General features: G+C 35.6%; 1 protein-coding gene across 11 annotated transcripts in view; it reads left to right on the top strand.

The window, feature by feature from the left end:
- Window positions 1-17,626, top strand: part of KIAA1109 (KIAA1109 ortholog) — a 114,949-nt gene that overhangs the window by 54,190 nt on the left and 43,133 nt on the right. For 10 of the 11 annotated variants that reach the window (XM_021397165.1, XM_021397163.1, XM_021397170.1 and 7 more), the window contains exons 32-48: window positions 805-951; window positions 1,278-1,405; window positions 1,834-2,036; window positions 3,905-4,102; window positions 4,522-4,733; window positions 5,052-5,203; window positions 6,191-6,341; window positions 7,389-7,541; window positions 8,788-9,025; window positions 10,039-10,187; window positions 11,332-11,551; window positions 12,458-12,616; window positions 13,660-13,835; window positions 14,338-14,513; window positions 15,163-15,866; window positions 16,070-16,309; window positions 16,746-16,839. In XM_021397165.1, the coding sequence (XP_021252840.1) occupies window positions 805-951; window positions 1,278-1,405; window positions 1,834-2,036; window positions 3,905-4,102; window positions 4,522-4,733; window positions 5,052-5,203; window positions 6,191-6,341; window positions 7,389-7,541; window positions 8,788-9,025; window positions 10,039-10,187; window positions 11,332-11,551; window positions 12,458-12,616; window positions 13,660-13,835; window positions 14,338-14,513; window positions 15,163-15,866; window positions 16,070-16,309; window positions 16,746-16,839 (3,500 nt within the window). The remainder of the gene's footprint in view (window positions 1-804; window positions 952-1,277; window positions 1,406-1,833; window positions 2,037-3,904; window positions 4,103-4,521; window positions 4,734-5,051; window positions 5,204-6,190; window positions 6,342-7,388; window positions 7,542-8,787; window positions 9,026-10,038; window positions 10,188-11,331; window positions 11,552-12,457; window positions 12,617-13,659; window positions 13,836-14,337; window positions 14,514-15,162; window positions 15,867-16,069; window positions 16,310-16,745; window positions 16,840-17,626) is intronic. The other variant, XM_021397162.1, reaches the window with a different exon arrangement.

Raw genomic sequence — 17,626 nt, 5'->3', positions numbered from 1 at the left:
ATCTAATTTAATTCAGTGTTTTGAGGTACAGGTCCTAAGTACTACATTAATTTGAAATACATTTTATCTTGTTCTTGATATACGTTTTCATAGTCAATTGTTATATAATGTTCAATGACTAGAAAATTCTCTTTCTTCTGGGACTGAAGTTTTTTTTCCCTTTGGAGGATCTAGTCAATAGCAAAAATAAATTGCTTGTGATCATGTTCTCTTCTTAGAAATTAGTATAACTGAAATTCTTATGTATTGCTGATGTGAACGTAATACATAATTGATTATTTAGAGTAGTCAGGGAGGGAGTCTTTGTGAGATAGAAGAAAGTCTGCATAAAGCTGTGAAAGTCTATGCTTTTCCTTGCAGTTCATCTGATAATTTAGAGAATTAATTTAGCTTGAAAATGGTTGTGTGGTAGCTTTACAAAGTTAGGATTTCTTTCTGTCCAACATAATGACCAAGTTAATATTTTTTTAATTAGGGTTTCTTTGACTTCACAGTGTAACTGACACTAGTTATTCACTTCATTATGACTTTTTCAGTATAACTGATACATATAGAACTCAAACTTTCAGCTGAGCTCTGGTCATTAGAAAGCTTATTGCAGAATGGCATGGCTACTCTATAGGATCTAAACATAGCTCTTAAGTGCTGTAGTCCTCCTAGAAATCATAGTATTGTGCATTAAATGAAGTCAGAATCTCTTTGTTGTTCAGTGCTAATAAACTATACTGAAGCTCTTTAGCATAGGAGCTCTGACTTTCAATGAGAGTAAATTATTAAGTGGTAAAACCTTTTTTCCCTTCCAAGTTATCTTCCAAGCAGGATATTAGAGGAACAAAAATAGATGCTACTACTACAGGAACAACAAACCAGGGACCAGCACAGACAAATCTCTCACTTAAGCAAGATAATGTGACAATTAAAGGTCTTCAGGCCAACGTTACTGTACCAAAGGTAAGAACTTTTTGTTGAGCTTATTTAGTAGATGTATGCCTCATAAATTACCCTTATTTTGAGTCCTTGTCAGTTCCTGGAAAGCTTAAGTGAAACTATGTATTTTTGATATGTAACTGATGTTTTGAATAGAGTAGACTGTTTAAGAGATGTTTAATCTTATTATGTAGGTGTGTAAAAATATCAGTGATGTCTTTTATCTTTAAAAGCTTCATTTTACTCAGAAGTATAAGATAACTTACGATTATATCAGAAGTTTGTGATGTATACTTAATGTAACACATTTTTCTAAATTTATTTACTCTTCGGGGAAATTTTCCATTTAGGTGAACCTGTGCTTACTACAGGCATCTGTTGATGAATCTCCAGGGGTTTCTTCTGGCAAAACTGTGACTCATGTTTCATTAGTAGCTTTGTGCTTTGATCGAATTGCTACACAAGTTCGTATGAATAGGTAAGAATAAAAAGTCACTATTTGTTGCTTTTTAATCAAAAGACTTACAGCGCTGCCAATTTTTTTTTGAAACATAGCTTGCAGTTCTGGAAAGAAGTATTTCAAAAATTTGTTATGAACGAATTAAACAATAAAATGTGTCTTCTGTATGTTATAAATTAACATCTAATATTTAATTAAAACTGCAGTTTCTTTTAGAAATGTAGGAACCCCTCTGTAGTCATTTTGGAACTTAAGTTTTAACTCTTTCTCACTTATGTCATACAGAATAAAATTAATTTTTTATCAAAGTGTAGTTATCTTATGACCTTATAAAGAATTTTTAATGCTGCCAAGCCAATGTGACTTAAATTTTAAAACAAAAATAATCCGGTGAACCATGTCTGTCAGAAATTTGCTTAACAGTCTTTTCTCCTCTATATTCAAAGGGGTATAGTTGAGGAGTCTTCAAACAATGCAGAAATGGGGAGGAATTCTGTCACATTTGATCGTTACATACAAGCCAGTAAAATGCAGCCCCAGTCTTCTGGCTCACTGAGATCCAATGCTGGAGCAGAAAAAGGAAAAGAAATTGCTGCTAAATTGAACATCCACCGCGTTCATGGTCAGCTTAGAGGCCTTGATACAACGGGTAAACATTTTTAATTTTTTAGGTTTTTTTAAATGGTGGAAATAACATTTTTCATAGAAGCAAGTAGTTTGCCTTACTTTCATTTATTATCAACACAAATGAAAAGACACTTGAACCTGGAAATTTTGCAGATAGTCTAAAAAGAATTTTGGGGTGGTTACTCTGACTTGTATTCAGTTATTTTACTGATATGCTAATTTTCAATGTAGGCAGAGGGAAAGATATGAAGACGGATTTCTAAGCAGTTTGTGTGGTTGTATGGTAAAGATGGACATGCGCTGGTAAAATTTAATGCCTAGACTCTCTTCCTTCCAGCTGATCTTTCCTTTTCAGCTGCCCTTTTCTTGTCACCTGGCCCCGAGAATGAATTATGCTTATCAGCTTCCTTAGTACTTTCTACCACTTTCAAGATAGGTGTAACATGCGTGTTGTACTGGCAATTTCAGCTTGACAAGCGGTAGATTTTTAGCTATACTGTCTATAAAATGGAAAATGGAATCTACCTGATTGTGTTCGTTCTTATTTGTGTTAAGGTAATTCTTTCAAGAGCTTATGAATTCAGTTCAGTTGCTATAACCTTGGAAGGAGTTAGTTTATCAGCTAGTTTTACTTTGTCCCATGAAAGAATCTCTAGGACATGAGAAAGGAGATGCTCTCTGACACAAGAATGATTAAAAATCACTCAACAACAAAAAGCCTGTGCAAAGACTAGTGAGCAGGTGGAAAATGGAGGAAAATAAAATCAGTAGAAGAATATTAAAATGGCTAGCTTAATTTTTATTTAGTTATGGGTGAAATTTTGGCAGTAATGGTCTGTGTTGGGAATGCTGCAGATATTCGAGAAGACCAGATAATTCTTTAATTCTAACCAAAAAAACTCATCTTCCACTTAAAAGGTTTGAGAAATGTCTTTGTAGAGAACTTAGCATTTCATGTATGCTATAAAAGTGATTGCTGTTATCAGTCGGAGGCAGAGAGTGAGAGTCGTGTGAACGGAATATAAATTGACTTAGTGTGGTTCTTTTCCCCAGATATTGGACATTTAACTCGGTGTGACAGGTAATACGAAGCAGTTATAAAATTATTTAAAATGTTCCTTCAGAAATGTCACTCGAAGAAAGGATTTATATTTAGACTGTGTCCTAATATCAAAGAAATCAAGGTGGCATCATCCCCTCTGGATCTTAGACAGCAAGGATCGTAAGGAGTCAAAAACTGCTTCTCTGTGTTCTCTTAGGCACCAGTGAGACTTGGTGCTTTCCATTGTCTCATTATAGACATAGGCATGTTTCTGACCAAGAAAAAGTCTTTGAATTAAAATCTGAAATATCTTTTTAAATATCTGTAAAGTACGCTATAGTTAATACCCCATGCATTTCTACTCATACATGTCTTATACAAGAGCACTGTCAGTACCACTATCACTTGTTGATGTTAAACTTTAGGTACTTACTAGGAATTCCTTTTGATAAAATAATTTCATGCCAATTGCACTTCTAGATAAAATTCTGAAGAGCTTGTTTGTATGTGTATCTTTGGAACCATGACTATAAAAAAGATGAAAAAGGCAGTTATGTTAGGATTGGGAATGTCTTGAAAGTCGAACTTGGTGTTATGTTCTCCTTGCTTTTCTACACTTAGAAATTACCCCACCCAAATAAACATTCTAGGAGAAAAGTATTTAGACTTGAAGAACAATAAGTCTTGTTTTAAATTGCTTGTACTTTGATTTTTTTTTCTTTTTTTTCCCTTCTGATTTGAGTTATAACAAACAAGCAATACTTCGAAAAACTCTAAACTTGATTGCCATTTGGAGATGTAAGGTTTTCTTTCATTCAGTAATAGGTACTAAACATGTTTGTTTCCAGATATTGGGACTTGTGCAATAACAGCAATTCCTTTTGGAAAATCAAAAGTTCTTTTTACTTTGGAAGAGTTGGATGAGTTTACTTTTGTGGATGAAACAGACCAACAAGCTGTTCCAGATGTAACTCGAATTGGTCCTAGTCAGGAGAAGTGGGGTTGGATAATGTTCGAATGTGGAATTGAAAATTTAACTATAAAAGGTAAGACTATGTATGCTTTATAATCTTTGTTTTATGAAACTGGTAACAGTTGTGCTGTTGGGTCTTCTGGTTGAGGAATTATGGTTTAAAATTGCTTAATATAGGTAATACTAAATAATGCATGTATTGTACATAAATCAGGTAACACTGTAGATTCTATAATAAATGTATTTTTAGTCATTAATGCTACTTATTATAGTGTAGAAATTAATTCCATAGAAATTGGCTTCAATTTCTGAAATCTGCTTGAACCAACTACAGGAAGCTCTAGAAATAGATTTTAAATTACATGTAAAATTGTAGTGCATCTTGTTTAATCAAAATCATATATATTTCTCCTATTAAGTACAGTATGGGATGTAACAATAGAAGTATATGCATGGTAAACATTTACAGTTTTGGTGTGTGTGCTTTTCTAGGAGGAAGGCAATCTGGTGCAGTATTGTATAACACATTTGGAGTCATGGGTAAATCAAGTGCTACAGAGAGAGGTGGATTGCTTGCATCAAATAACTCTTCAGATTCTCCGACTGGTAGTGGTTATAATACTGATGTGTCTGACGATAACCTTCCTTGTGATAGAATAAGTCCCTCTTCAGATATTAATGGAAACTCAGTTTCAGATGAGCAGGTATGTATATACTTTGATGAATTGATTGGTTTTAGGTTGTACTTCTTTAAAGTGATTTTAATTCATAGTCTAAAACTGAAAACTGATGGATTTGTTGTTGTACCAACTGAACTGAAGCTCTCGTGCATTAAATTTTGAGCTTTGTGCAAAGTGTCTTAGTGGTGTCTTGGAAGAGTTGGTGGAGAGAATTAGTTTTATTTTTCTTTGCCTAAATGGATATGAAACTGTTTATTGTAAACAATGCACTGTGGGATACGTTACTGCCTTTTGACATTAACTGCTTTGGAAAAAAGTTTTGACTGTGTTTTGTATTTTAAGGACGAAGGGGTTGAATCTGATGATCTGAAAAAAGATATCCCCTTGATGCCGCCTCCACCTGACTCTTGCAGCATGAAGCTAACGATCAAAGAAATTTGGTTTAGCTTTGCGGCTCCCACCAATGTGCGATCTCCAGCCCATGTATTTTCAAGGTATGATTTCACCTGACTTGAAAGAAAGAAAATAACATCAATTCTGCTTTGGTAAATTACAGTTGTATTCGGTAGATTTTGAATGTAACTTCAGTAATTATTGATGCTTCTCTGGAAAAGATGGCTTTGGAATGTACGCATGTCACAGTAACTCTTGCTTCGGTTTGTAACTGCCATCATAAATATGGAAGTGTTGCTAGAAAATTTTTAGATATTATTTTAGATATGTCTAAAATGAGAAAGAAATACTTACAGTGAGAATGAGATTTATGAAGGAGAAGAGGGGTGTAGAGGACAACACTGGTTTTGATTAGGAGAGATGTGAGAGTAGAGAACCGCTTGCTAGTTTAGCCTTCAACCTAGTACTTAAACAGTGGTTTTATTACCATTGCACTCTTTCTAGGGGTTATTCATACAGTGTATGTGTGTAAATACTTGAACATTTATAATATTAGATACTCTATAATAGACATTTAAGCATTTCTAAAGCTCAAAATGAACTTGGTGAAACTGTGTCTGCATGTCTATAGAATTAACACAATGTGAAGACACAACAGAACAAACCTCTGTTGCTATACAGCAATAAACTGGGAAATATTTTTGTGATTTTTTTTTTCCTAGTATTTTTGCCTCAGTCCTTCAGCAAAAATTATTCATGATATGTTGTATAACAATTAATTGGGAATTCAATGAATTTTGATAATTTCAAACTTTATGATTACAGTAGAGAGCACAAATAGGAAACCTGGGGAATAGTGTTAGCAAGAGTGTGTGGAGTTGTGAATGTGTGGGTGTAAAACAAAATCTGAATTATGTACTTCTTGTCAGTTGTCATTTTCTGGGTTATAAGTTTATATTCATTGCTTTTTAACATTGTTCTCTTGTATTTTACCTGTTTGAAAGTAATTCATAATAGTAGCAGAAAACCTTTCTGATTGCTGCTGAATGTGAATACCTAATTTTTTTTTTTTAATTTTCCTCGATTAGGCAGCTGAACCTCCTGAGTACTGCAACTCCTGCAGTTGGTGCTTGGCTTGTTCCCATTGATCAAGTGAAATCATCCTTAAATAAACTAGAGACTGAAGGAACCCTGCGAATTTGTGCTGTTATGGGTTGCATTATGACAGAAGCATTAGAGGTAAATGAACTTTATAAAAACAGGATGGAAGTCAGAACAGTGTAATGCTTCATATATATTCATTTTGAGATCTGAGTATTTTCACTGAAACTTACTGTGCCTTTTATGATGGTTTACTTACAAGAATTGGTTACAATATTTTTTTTTTTTACTGCCTTTACTGTTTGTACTGAATCTAAGTTTAAGTGGTGGGAACAAAATCAGCTATTACTAGTGACGATGTCTTCTGCTTCTCACAGGAGCACATCTCCATGTAAAATTGGAGATTCTGTCTCTTGAAAGACATATGGCTGTGGTATCTGGTATAATCTGTGAAATATGAAGGTCTGAATTGTGAATTATTCAGGTTATCTTCTGGGAGGAAAATGTGAACTTTTGTGCCCCTGCAGTGTATCAAATCATTGTGCGTACGAGATCCAGTTATTAAAATAAAGGAGAACAAACAAACCAAGAGTGAAAAACTCTTGCGAGAAGAGCAAAATACACATTTTTGTTGTTGTTGGAAACTAGGACTGGTAAATCTCTTAGACAAATTGGGTCTTCCTGTGATTAGATAAAGAGCTTTTGTGTGTGCAGGCAGTTTTCTGCTGTTGGTTTAATTAGCACCATCTATTGGGAAGACTGTGAGAGGTGATACCTGTTTAGATCCCATCTTGTTGTGCAAGACTGAGAGCTTAGTATCAGACTAGTTTTGTGCTGGACTCAAAATCAACCTGTGCAGATGTCCCCTATTGTTAACTCCCTTTATGTATTTTGCTTTATGTATTTTCCTTTAAGAATAGACAGTTCATTTGGACATCTTAGCTAGCTATGCATATATATCCTTTAGTCCAGAAGTAACTTTTTCTTTATTACTGTATAAATAAACTTCAAATGTTTTTTTTTTCATATAACACTTTTTAAACTATGCTAGATATCCATGTATCAAGATTTTATTGTAGAAGTTCAAAATGATATTGTGCTAAAAGTTACCTGAAGTTGTTGTTCACGTGCACGTTCTGTTTGCAAGTATATTAATGTGTGAAAAACTGTTGCATTTTAATCTAGAATAAAAGCGTGCACTTTCCTCTGAGAAGCAAGTACAACAGGCTCACCAAAGTGGCTCGTTTCTTGCAAGAAAATCCTTCTTGTTTACTGTGTAATATATTGCACCATTACCTGCACCAAGCAAACTACTCAATTATTGAGGATGCCACCATGGTGAGTCACTCTGTAAAAATGTAAATAACTCAGCATATTCATTTAAAATGTACCAATTCTAATGTTTCAAATTAGGTAACTATATAAGGAAAGCTAAGAAATGAGGAAAAAAAACCCAAACTGCTGTATATCCTTACCGTTTTCTTTTAGATCTGCTGTTTTTTGTGTGGCTTGTGTATATGCATTGTTTTTACTTAACTGTATACAAACTGTATACAAAATCCTAAATAAAAAGGCATATATTTGAAATTGTTTATGGCCTTTTTTCAAATTTCATTTTACTTAAAGATAACGACAAAGTACTAAAAATTTGCATCTGTCGTTTTAAAAAGAAACAAATCTCAATTATTGATGCAAGTGCATGCACTAATTAGATTTCACATGTTCTCCTCAGAACTAGACTTCTCATCATTTAGAAATGCTTCAGTAATGCAGCTTAATGATTTTCAAAAGGCTAGAATCGTAGAAACATTTAAGACTGAAGGATGTAGTCTTTTTGGTGACTTTAGAATGTAAATATCTGAATTGTAATGTTAAATAATTGTTTGGACAAATGTATTGGGCATGAGGAGAAGTGTTTGTCCCTGATTATCTGTCATTTTCATAATCCATTTGCATGCCTGCCAGATTTGAACACTATATTTTCCTGTGTATTCCACTGATCAGAAATAGCACAATTTGTGACAAGAATAGCACTGTTTGATTTGTGGTTAAAAATAAGAAGTATGTGGTGTTGGGTTTTTTTCTGTCTGATTTGTTTCCTTTAGTGCTATTCAGTGATGCAGTCAAAACAGCCCATGTTTTTAGCTCAAATTTATGTTTCTAAACGACTGCTAATGAACAAAAAAACCCCAAAATCTCAATTTTTAATTGTTTCTACAGTCACTCGAGGGCTGCTCTGATTTTTAGCCCATAATTTAAGGTCTTATAATTGTTTGAATACTTTTAGTTTCATATCTAATAATCCTGTTTCCTGTTGTTTATTCTTGTCCCGTTGGGCTAGATCCTCAGGTCATGTAAATGAATGTGTTTACTGTGTTTGGTGAAACTGTAGTTTTTGTCTCTTAGCGCTTTAACTTAATGTATTTAAATGGAAATTGTGTACTGCCAGCACACTTCCATCATAAGCCTGCAGGAATGGGAGCATTTTGTCTATGTAAAAAATAGTTCTGTAATGCTGACCTTTTTTCTACAGTTGACTCTAAAACACTATGATATCTGTTTTTGTTCATTTTTTTTTTTTAAGAGTGATGGCCTTCCTGCCTTAGTTACCTTAAAGAAAGGCCTAGTTGCCCTAGCGAGGCAGTGGATGAAGTTCATTGTGGTGACCCCAGCCTTTAAAGGAGTCAGTTTACACAGACCAACTCAGCCTGTGAAACTGCATACAAATGTTTGCCGTGAGCACGAGGATGGGCTTGGATTGGACGGAGGGGGTCTTCAGAGTGACACGAGTGCTGATGGAGCAGAGTTTGAATTTGATGCAGGTATTTTAGTGTTCTTCTCTCTTCCAAAATACACATAAGGGCAAATAACTCCTCTCAGGGCATTTAATGCTTGAAGATATTATGTTCTTTCTTTAGAATCATCAAGCTTCTTTTATAAAATCTTCTTTATTTTGAAACTGCTGGTTATAGTGTAAATATGATGTTATAGCCGTACATCATTTGGGGAAGAGCAAAACAGGAAACCTCATGTCTTGCTTCACATGCCTTGTCTTATTCACAGCACAAAATGCATCAACTTTATTATTTGTTAGCTTGCAGTTAAAATTTTGTTGTGCATTTTCTAATCTTATTATAAGACTGTAACACACAATTCTGTGAACTCTCTCAGGAACAGCTTCAAATCTGCCATCTTCCCTTTATGAAGACATACTTTCATAAATCCTGTTTTTTACTATTTTGTGGTAGATTTCTATGGCCGACTTACACATTGCCAATGTAACAAAAAGTACTAATCTATCTCTTTAGTTGATTAACAGCTTAGTTAAGTAACAACTACAGGAAGGAAGGGCATAAATATCTCTCATCAGAGCAATCTACTTAACTATCTTGAGTTCACTCATTTATTTTGTGTTTTTAGCATCTACATTCAGTGTTACTGTCCTTACAAATACAATAAATTAATAGGAGTCCTGTGGAGGATGCTGTCCCCTGTGAGGCTCTTATAAATGGATTAGCAGAGGGAGATAAGCAGGAGTTTTGTGAGCAAGTGAGCTCACCTGCAGTATAGCACATTTAGTTTGGATCTCTAGCATGCAGTACCAGTTGTAGGATGTTGGAGGGACAAAAAGTTTTGTACTTGGATTATTGAACAAATTCTAGTAATCCAGTGTTTGAGGTTGTCTTATATGTCTTAATATTCCCTAGACAGCTATGTGTGGGTAGGTAACAGAACGTGGAAGTTCATGACTACTTGTAATTAAGTGTCTAATAATAGATAATCTTGATTCCCTATAATACATACAATTGAGAAAGAATTGTTTACTTGGTTCCAGCTACTGTCAGTGAGCATACAATGCTCTTGGAAGGAACAGCTAATCGCCCTCCACCTGCTAGCGGCTCTTCTGGGCCTGTAACTGGTGCTGAGATCATGAGGAAACTGTCCAAGACTCACACTCATAGTGATTCTGTTCTGAAAATAAAGGTAAGCTTATAGCATGATGCACACAGGGGAAAAAATGGTTTGTAGCTAGTCTGCCTAGAATCAATTATGTAGGCAGCAAGTGAGTAACTACTACTCTAAAAAGTAACTGATACATAGGGAATGTGCTTCTTGTCCTGTAAAAGAAACATTTAATTAGTTGGAATACATTCTATATCTGTTCTTTATTGTTTTTCTTGCCAGTCAACTTCAGAACTACTACTAAATGCTTTTAAGCGTTTATATGTGTCATTTAAGAATGCAGATCACTGGCTTTTAATTTGTTTATGGGATCAGAAATGAAATTTTAATCTCCCGTTATCTCAAATCTAAGATTGACAAAGCACTCCATTAACTTGTAAAATTGATGTGTTATTGTTTTTGTTTCCACGAACCGTTCAGAAAACTGGAAGATTTTGTTTTCATCTCTAGTTTCTGAACAGAAAGAGTTGGGAATTTTAAGCCATTTCTTGTCTTCCAGCTGGGGCTCCCCACAATCAGCAAACCTCTCTAGATGAGAAGTCAGATCAGCAGACAGGTGCCTCTGTCCCGGTAGCAGGGAGTCACTGAGTGCTGTGACTCACTGCTTCCTCCTACTGGTCTTGCATGTTTCAGCGTTCAGTAGCCCAGATGCTTTACATATCCGGCTGTTCTTCAGCTGTGAGGGCAGGGATCCCGTTTGGAAGTTGTAAGCGCTTAAGTGGAGCAGGAGCCTTCCTCTTGTTGCTAAAAGTCACCAGCTCCCATTCTTTCCCTTCCCTGGTGGTTGGACTGTAGTTATACGAGGAGTGCAAGGGATTTGGTCTTCAAAGACTAAATGCAAATGAGATATATATTCAGTGTACTGTTCCTTCTACAGATTTGTCTTAGATTAATTATACACATCTTCAATTCCATTTGTTACATGTTTAGCTTTTAAAATTATTTTTACACCTTAATCTTGAAATATTACAATAACTTTAAAAGCAACTTGATGCACAATAGCTGTACAGTGTATAACCTGCCCCAGCAGAATGCTACTTGCATAAAATTTCTAGGAGTGAGATTTTACAGTTATTGCATTCCAATCTCATATTCACAGCAAATGCCACTTCCTTTTTACAGTTTACACAGCACTTCATTAGTTTCTTTATCTTTTGTCTACAAGGGTATACATCCATATCATTCCTTAAGTTACACGAGTGGAGATACAGCTACGGATTCGCCAGTGCATGTTGGCCGGTCTGGCATGGCAGTCAAGGAAAGTCCAAGAAAAGAGAGTCTGCTCAGCTATCTTACTGGAAGTTTTCCTAGCTTACATAATCTTTTGGAAGGAACTCCTCAAAGAAGTACAACTGCAGTTAAAAGTAGTTCTTTAACAAGAACAGGTATGATGTAACTGAAGGGGTTGATGAGGTAGGAAGAGAGGGCAGATTTTATTTTAATGACTTAAGTAGAAAAGGTGCTATATTTTTCACTGTCTTTTTTGTTTAAGATCCCACCCTAAAATAAGAATCAGTTTTTAATTGCAGTTCTAGAGATCACTGTGCCATACAGCTTCCTTGAAGCAAACAGCAAAAAAAAAGTTAGGAAAAAAAAAAGACAACTAACATACTAAAATGTTTTCCTTTTATATAGCCTTGCTACTTTCTGAGGGCACGTATATAGATACATATGTTTTTTGAATGAATAAGGAAATAAAGTGACTGTTCTGCATTTGTCAGGTGGTTCTTTTTAGTTGACCTTGTTAGTGGGTCAGAAAGTGGACTGAATGTTCCAGTAACTATGTAATTTGCACATTTTTAGTATTACATACCAACTAATAGTCCTTTGAACATGTGTGCTTTGTAGAAGTTTGAATTACGTGCATTGACATTTTTTACATTCTGCGTTATTGTTGAGCGTGCCTTGCTGCAGTTATTTAAAGATAAATAGATAAGTTTGGTATTGCATTTTCTCTAAAACCTCACTTCTTTACTGTCAGAGGATGAAATATTTTACAGAAGAAAAGGTACTTTGGTTTCTTAATGACAACTTTCACCTAATTATGATAGAAATGAACAAACACAAAGACATTTGTAGTGCAACATCTGTTAATGTCTTAGTATAGTTTCTGTGGTAGTATGTGTAGTTTGCAAGGCTGCTGCCTGACACAGAATTTTTCCTTAATGTTTATTGCAACTGGACTTGCTGTTTTGATAGTAGACGTGTATTCTCAGTGAAACTATGCTGTGTTCCTGCTTTTTGCTGACTTCAGTACCGCAAATGCGAAAGCTTCTGATTTATCTGCATAGGAAACACTGTGGCCACAGACATGTTATCTGAACATCCTTTGCTGTCTGAACCATCTTCTGTGAGTTTCTACAACTGGATGTCAAATGCTGTGGGCAACAGAGGGAGTGTAGTACAAGAAAGTCCAGCCACTAAATCTGGACACAACAGTCTTCCAACAGGTATTGTTAGTAGCAACTGAGTTTAAGATGTGACTCTGGGTTGGCTTTCCTACGTTTACCATTTTTTCTGAAACATGTCTTAGTTTTCATTTTCTGTAACACTGAATTTGAATGTTTCTTTGATTAACAGTCTTCCAGCCAGAACATATTAATTGTAGGCGATAACTTCAGAGCTTTTTCTTGTTTGTTTTTAATATTGAACAAATAGACTGATGCCCAAAACATCTTTGTGCTGTATATACTGCTTAACTGGTGTGGCCCTTCTGTAAACTGTAATGTGGTTCTCCGCAAAAAGAATTATACAGTAGAAGTATAGCTTTCAATTTTGCTTTCAGAGAAAGCTGTATTTTTTTTTCCTGCTGAAATTGTAAAGGTTTGTTCACAAACTTGCACTCCTGAAATTAGACTTAGTGATTCTGACTCAGATGCAGATATACCCAAATCATTCTTCTCTGAAAGCAGGTAGTCATCATGGCTCTCTGGTAAGTGCTATAATGTTGAGTTCTGAAGAATCAGACTGAGCGTGCATTGGCAGAACAACGCTGTCTAACAGCAGGCAAGTCCAGTACAAACTCAAGGTGCTAGTAATTTTGCATTGCAGAGTATCTTTGACTAAAGGTTAATCCATAAAGATCTATCCAGCAGGTCTTGTATTGAGACTAACAAAACCCAGATGTTTATAGCACATTGAAAGCTAGACATAAGTATCTGTAACTGTGGAGAGTCTTTTTTTTTTTTTTTTTTTTGGTGATGATACAGGCAAGTAGCTTTCTATTGCGGTGTAAGCAGGTGTATTAGGTACCCAGTAGAATGCAGTACAGACCTTCAGAAGGAGGGCAGAAAGGAGGAAAAATTTTTGTGTTTTTCAGATATGAGCTGAACAATATCATACTGTTTCTGAATACCATTTTTGCAATGGACTAGATTGGGAGGCTAACTTCTTATGTTTATAATGTGTTATAAACCTTGCTGAGTTTATAGTGTTAGCGGTGTTAAAAAAAAATTGCTGTGGTGTTAGTGTTCCAAGGGTATTTATTTTTCAGGTGTTGCACCCAATCTTCCTACCATACCTTCTGCTTCAGACTTCAACACAGTTCTGTCTAGTGACCAGAACACCCTGGATGGCACACATTCACAGCACAGCACCAGTCAGGATGACATTGCAGGTGTGGAAGAAGGTAACCAGGGGTTTCCTGCTGTCCAGCTAGCAGATGCACAGGTAGGGGTGGCTTGCTGATTATTTACTTAACAAAATCCTACCATGATTAAAATGTTATGCTGATTTTTGTATGTGCTTATGTTATGCATTCCAATGCAAGGATGAAAGGCTTAAGAAACCTCTGAGGTTTCTTTAGCAAATTTTATGAATGGTGATTAGAGAATTGTTTCATAACTTCAAAGAATGTTTGTAGCATTTATGACAATAGCCTAGGTCTTCAAAGTACTTTTCACTGGATGGGGGTGTTCAACTGTACTGCATAAAGCTTGCTCCCAAAGCTGAGTATTCAGTGTTAACTTGTTATGTAGTCAATCTTTGTGCACAAAAGTTCATAAGGCTTGTCATTTATTTTCCTCCTTTTGCTGTTTTTCAGCGCAGTCAATAAAATCTTATTTTTTTCTGTATTACTGTAAATATATGTCAACAAATGATGGTGTAGGGAAATGAGAACATAGAAATAATCTAGTCAGTGAGAAGTAAATTAGTGTTCTTTGTTCCGTAGGTTGTTTTCAAACCTCTTCTAAGTTACACAGGGATTCAGTCTCAGGATGCAATGCCACTCTGCTACAGAATGTACTTTGGAGAGTACCTTTCATTCTCAGGAACTTTGGACTGCCTCAGAGCAGATATTGTTGATTCAGATACAGCAAAGGAAAGAAAAAGCAAGCGAGCTCGAAGGTACTTTATTGAATATTTGAAAATACACATACTGGCTAAAGAATGGAAATTAGGGCTCTCATTTGTGAAGAAGTCAAATACAATTCTAAAGTACTTGCATAGAATAAGAAGCAGTTCTTTTGTTTTGTAGTTTGTTGTTTTGTTTTTTATAATCCCACTTGTTTTGTTTTATATTTATCTTCCTTTGTGAAGGCTTGGAAATTTCAAGTATTTGAACCTCAGCTACTTCTGGAAATGGGAGACTGGAGAAGGGTAGTAGATGGGAATAACTGTGGGAGAAATTTGAGATGCTATGAATTGATGTTTTGTAATTCACCCTGCAATGAGGTTGTTATTTTCAGTGTAAATGCCTATTGATTGATTGATTGATTCTTTTTTTCCTTTTCTCCCCCCTTGAGTGTTTTGGTCAGCGTTTTAGGATATAATAGAAAAATTGCATGCCAAACCAAGTTTTCAATGAACTGAATGATTACTATATTATATGGAAGTACAAAAGGTCATTTCCAATTTTTAAAACTATAGTATAAATGCCATACTGTAAGAGGAAAGGTAGAATTCAGCAAATCAGTTGTACTATCATATGAAAGGTATTTGACTCTATGCTAGTTCTAAAGAGAAACAAAGAGTAATTTGTATTTTTCTTTCCTAGGCAAGGAGCTGTCAACCTTCCTCCTCTTGAATTCAAACCAGCTTTGATGTTGGAAACTTTCAGTATTAGTGCAGTTGTAATGGAGAAATCCATGTGCACACCTCATAACTCCGCCAATGCCCTTTCTTTTCATGACTTGAATAAACGCTATTATAATACTTTTCACTGTAACTTCACAATATCTTGCCAGTCCATAAGCCAGCATGTAGATATGGCACTGGTTCGTCTTATTCATCAGTTCAGTACAATGGTTGATGATATCAAAGCCACACAAACAGACATCAAACTTAGCAGATACACAGCTGGTTCCGCCTCTCCGACACCTACTTTTAAAACCCGAAAACACAGAGACTTCCGCTCCTCTGATTTTAGCCGAAGCTCTCGAGGAAGTCTTAACGGAGGTAACAGAGTGAACAACACCAAGAACAAACGAACAAACAATGAGAACAATAAAAAAGAGTCTAGAAATAAGAATTCCCTGGGCAGGTCGGAAAGAAGAACTTCTAAAGTGTCCAGGAAAGGCTCAAAAGATGTGGTTGACATGACTATTCATATGGATGACTCTGACTCTATTACTGTGTCAGAACAGAGTGAACCTTCTGCTGAGTGTTGGCAAAATATGTATAAACTATTGAACTTCTATTCACTCATTTCTGATCCAACTGGGATTTTAGAAAAGTCTTCTGAAACCTTTGGACCAACAGGTAAACCAGTTTTACTATTGTCCCTGTTGTGTCTTGGATTTGGTTTGGATGCCAGTTTTATTAAAACAACATAAGTGGGGCTCAGATGATTTGCCTAAAGATGTGCAAGACATACTATCCTTGATTTCAAATACAAAAGTACATCAGATATGCTAAGGATTTCTTCTAAAATATCCTTAAGTAACTCAGTAGTATTTTTGTAGGTGTTCGAAGCCCAACTGAACCTGCTTGCAGAGTGGTGTTTGAGAATGAACAGGATAATGGCAGAGACGTGCAGAGGAAGCGCAGTCTGGTGACTTCGGAGCCACAGCACGTGACTCTCATAGTCTTTGGGATAGGCATGGTGAATCGAACCCACCTGGAGGCAGATATTGGTGGTCTGACAATGGAATCAGAGCTGAAGAGAATCCATGGCAGTTTCACCCTGAAAGAAAAAATGAAAGGTGCGATAAGCTAATGTGTACTCTCTAATTAATTTCATTAGTGGCTTTACATTGTGTATATATGTGCATACCTATACCAATGTGTATGCACTTGTAGTATGTTTTATAAATAGATGTGCATTGTGTCTGAGTGAGGGTGATTCAATCACATTCACTGTGTTCTTCTAAAAACTGTTACTGTGATGCTGAGATGTTTAAAAGGAAGCAAGATTTCCATAAAATGACCTATGAGAAAAGTTCTTTCAGAAGATAGAGCTACTCCTTTCATTTTCAAAAGTCTTTTTTTGGTCACAGTTTAAATGTGATATAGCATAATGTGATTACTAAAACTGTAATCTTTGAATTACTTTGTTGCTTCTACGTTTTTGAAAGTAGTAGGCATACCTGGAAGTATCGGACTGAATGATGTGCTGTTAAGTGCTATTTTTTCTTAAAGATGTACTACATCAAAAGATGACCGAGACATGTGCCACTGCTCACATAGGAGGTGTCAATATCGTCCTGCTGGAGGGAATTACCCCAAATATACAGTAAGTATGATGCCTGATGATTTGAAGTATCTCAAGCAACATTGTGTAGAAGCAGTATGAGTTGGGTGACAGTAAAGGCATTTAGTTTATTATGGAGAAAGCCTTGATGACGTGATTCTGGGCAGAATCCATGAAGTTACAGTCTGATGGCAGCTGCGTAGCTGTTGCAGAACTTGGCCTGAGTTTGACTCCTGAGGCTAATTGTGTGTTCTCACTGACTGGAGGCTTTTCTATGAAAGGCGCGTCTTTGAGTGAGATAAGGGTTATGGTGTACAGGTGGTTTCAGTCTAGGGCACCCAATCATGTCAGTTTTAGTTATAGTTCTATGAACAGAAATACTTTCCATTTGTAACGACCGGTGTTAGTAAGTTCTGAACTGACTGTAGGATCACAGTGTAAGTGGGTGACCTTACTGAAAAATCATAGAGAACAGATCCTCTCGTATAAATAAATGTCAGGCAATCAGACCTTTCAGCACCAGTTTTATTTGATGTGATGTACACATGAAAACTTTATTACGCTGTATTTAATGTTTCTATTATGCTTCTAATTGTTCTTGGAAACTTGTAGATTCCACTAAATAATATAAGATTTCATATGTAATATTTAACTTACTAATGCTGATTTATCCTATTTGAGATCTGTATCATTACTTTAACAGAAATCTTTTTGAGCTCCCCTGTTGCATGATTCCTTTGTTATTTTTACCATTCTAAATATCCATTCTTTGCTCTTTATATAATTGACACAACTGGAAAAAGAAAATAACTTTTTGTGCATGAACATC

Source organism: Numida meleagris, chromosome 4 (assembly GCF_002078875.1).
Source record: "Numida meleagris isolate 19003 breed g44 Domestic line chromosome 4, NumMel1.0, whole genome shotgun sequence".
Classification (NCBI taxonomy): Eukaryota; Metazoa; Chordata; class Aves; order Galliformes; family Numididae; genus Numida; species Numida meleagris.
The sequence above is the reverse complement of the archived record's forward strand: the minus strand, read 5'-3'. Positions and strand labels throughout refer to the sequence as shown.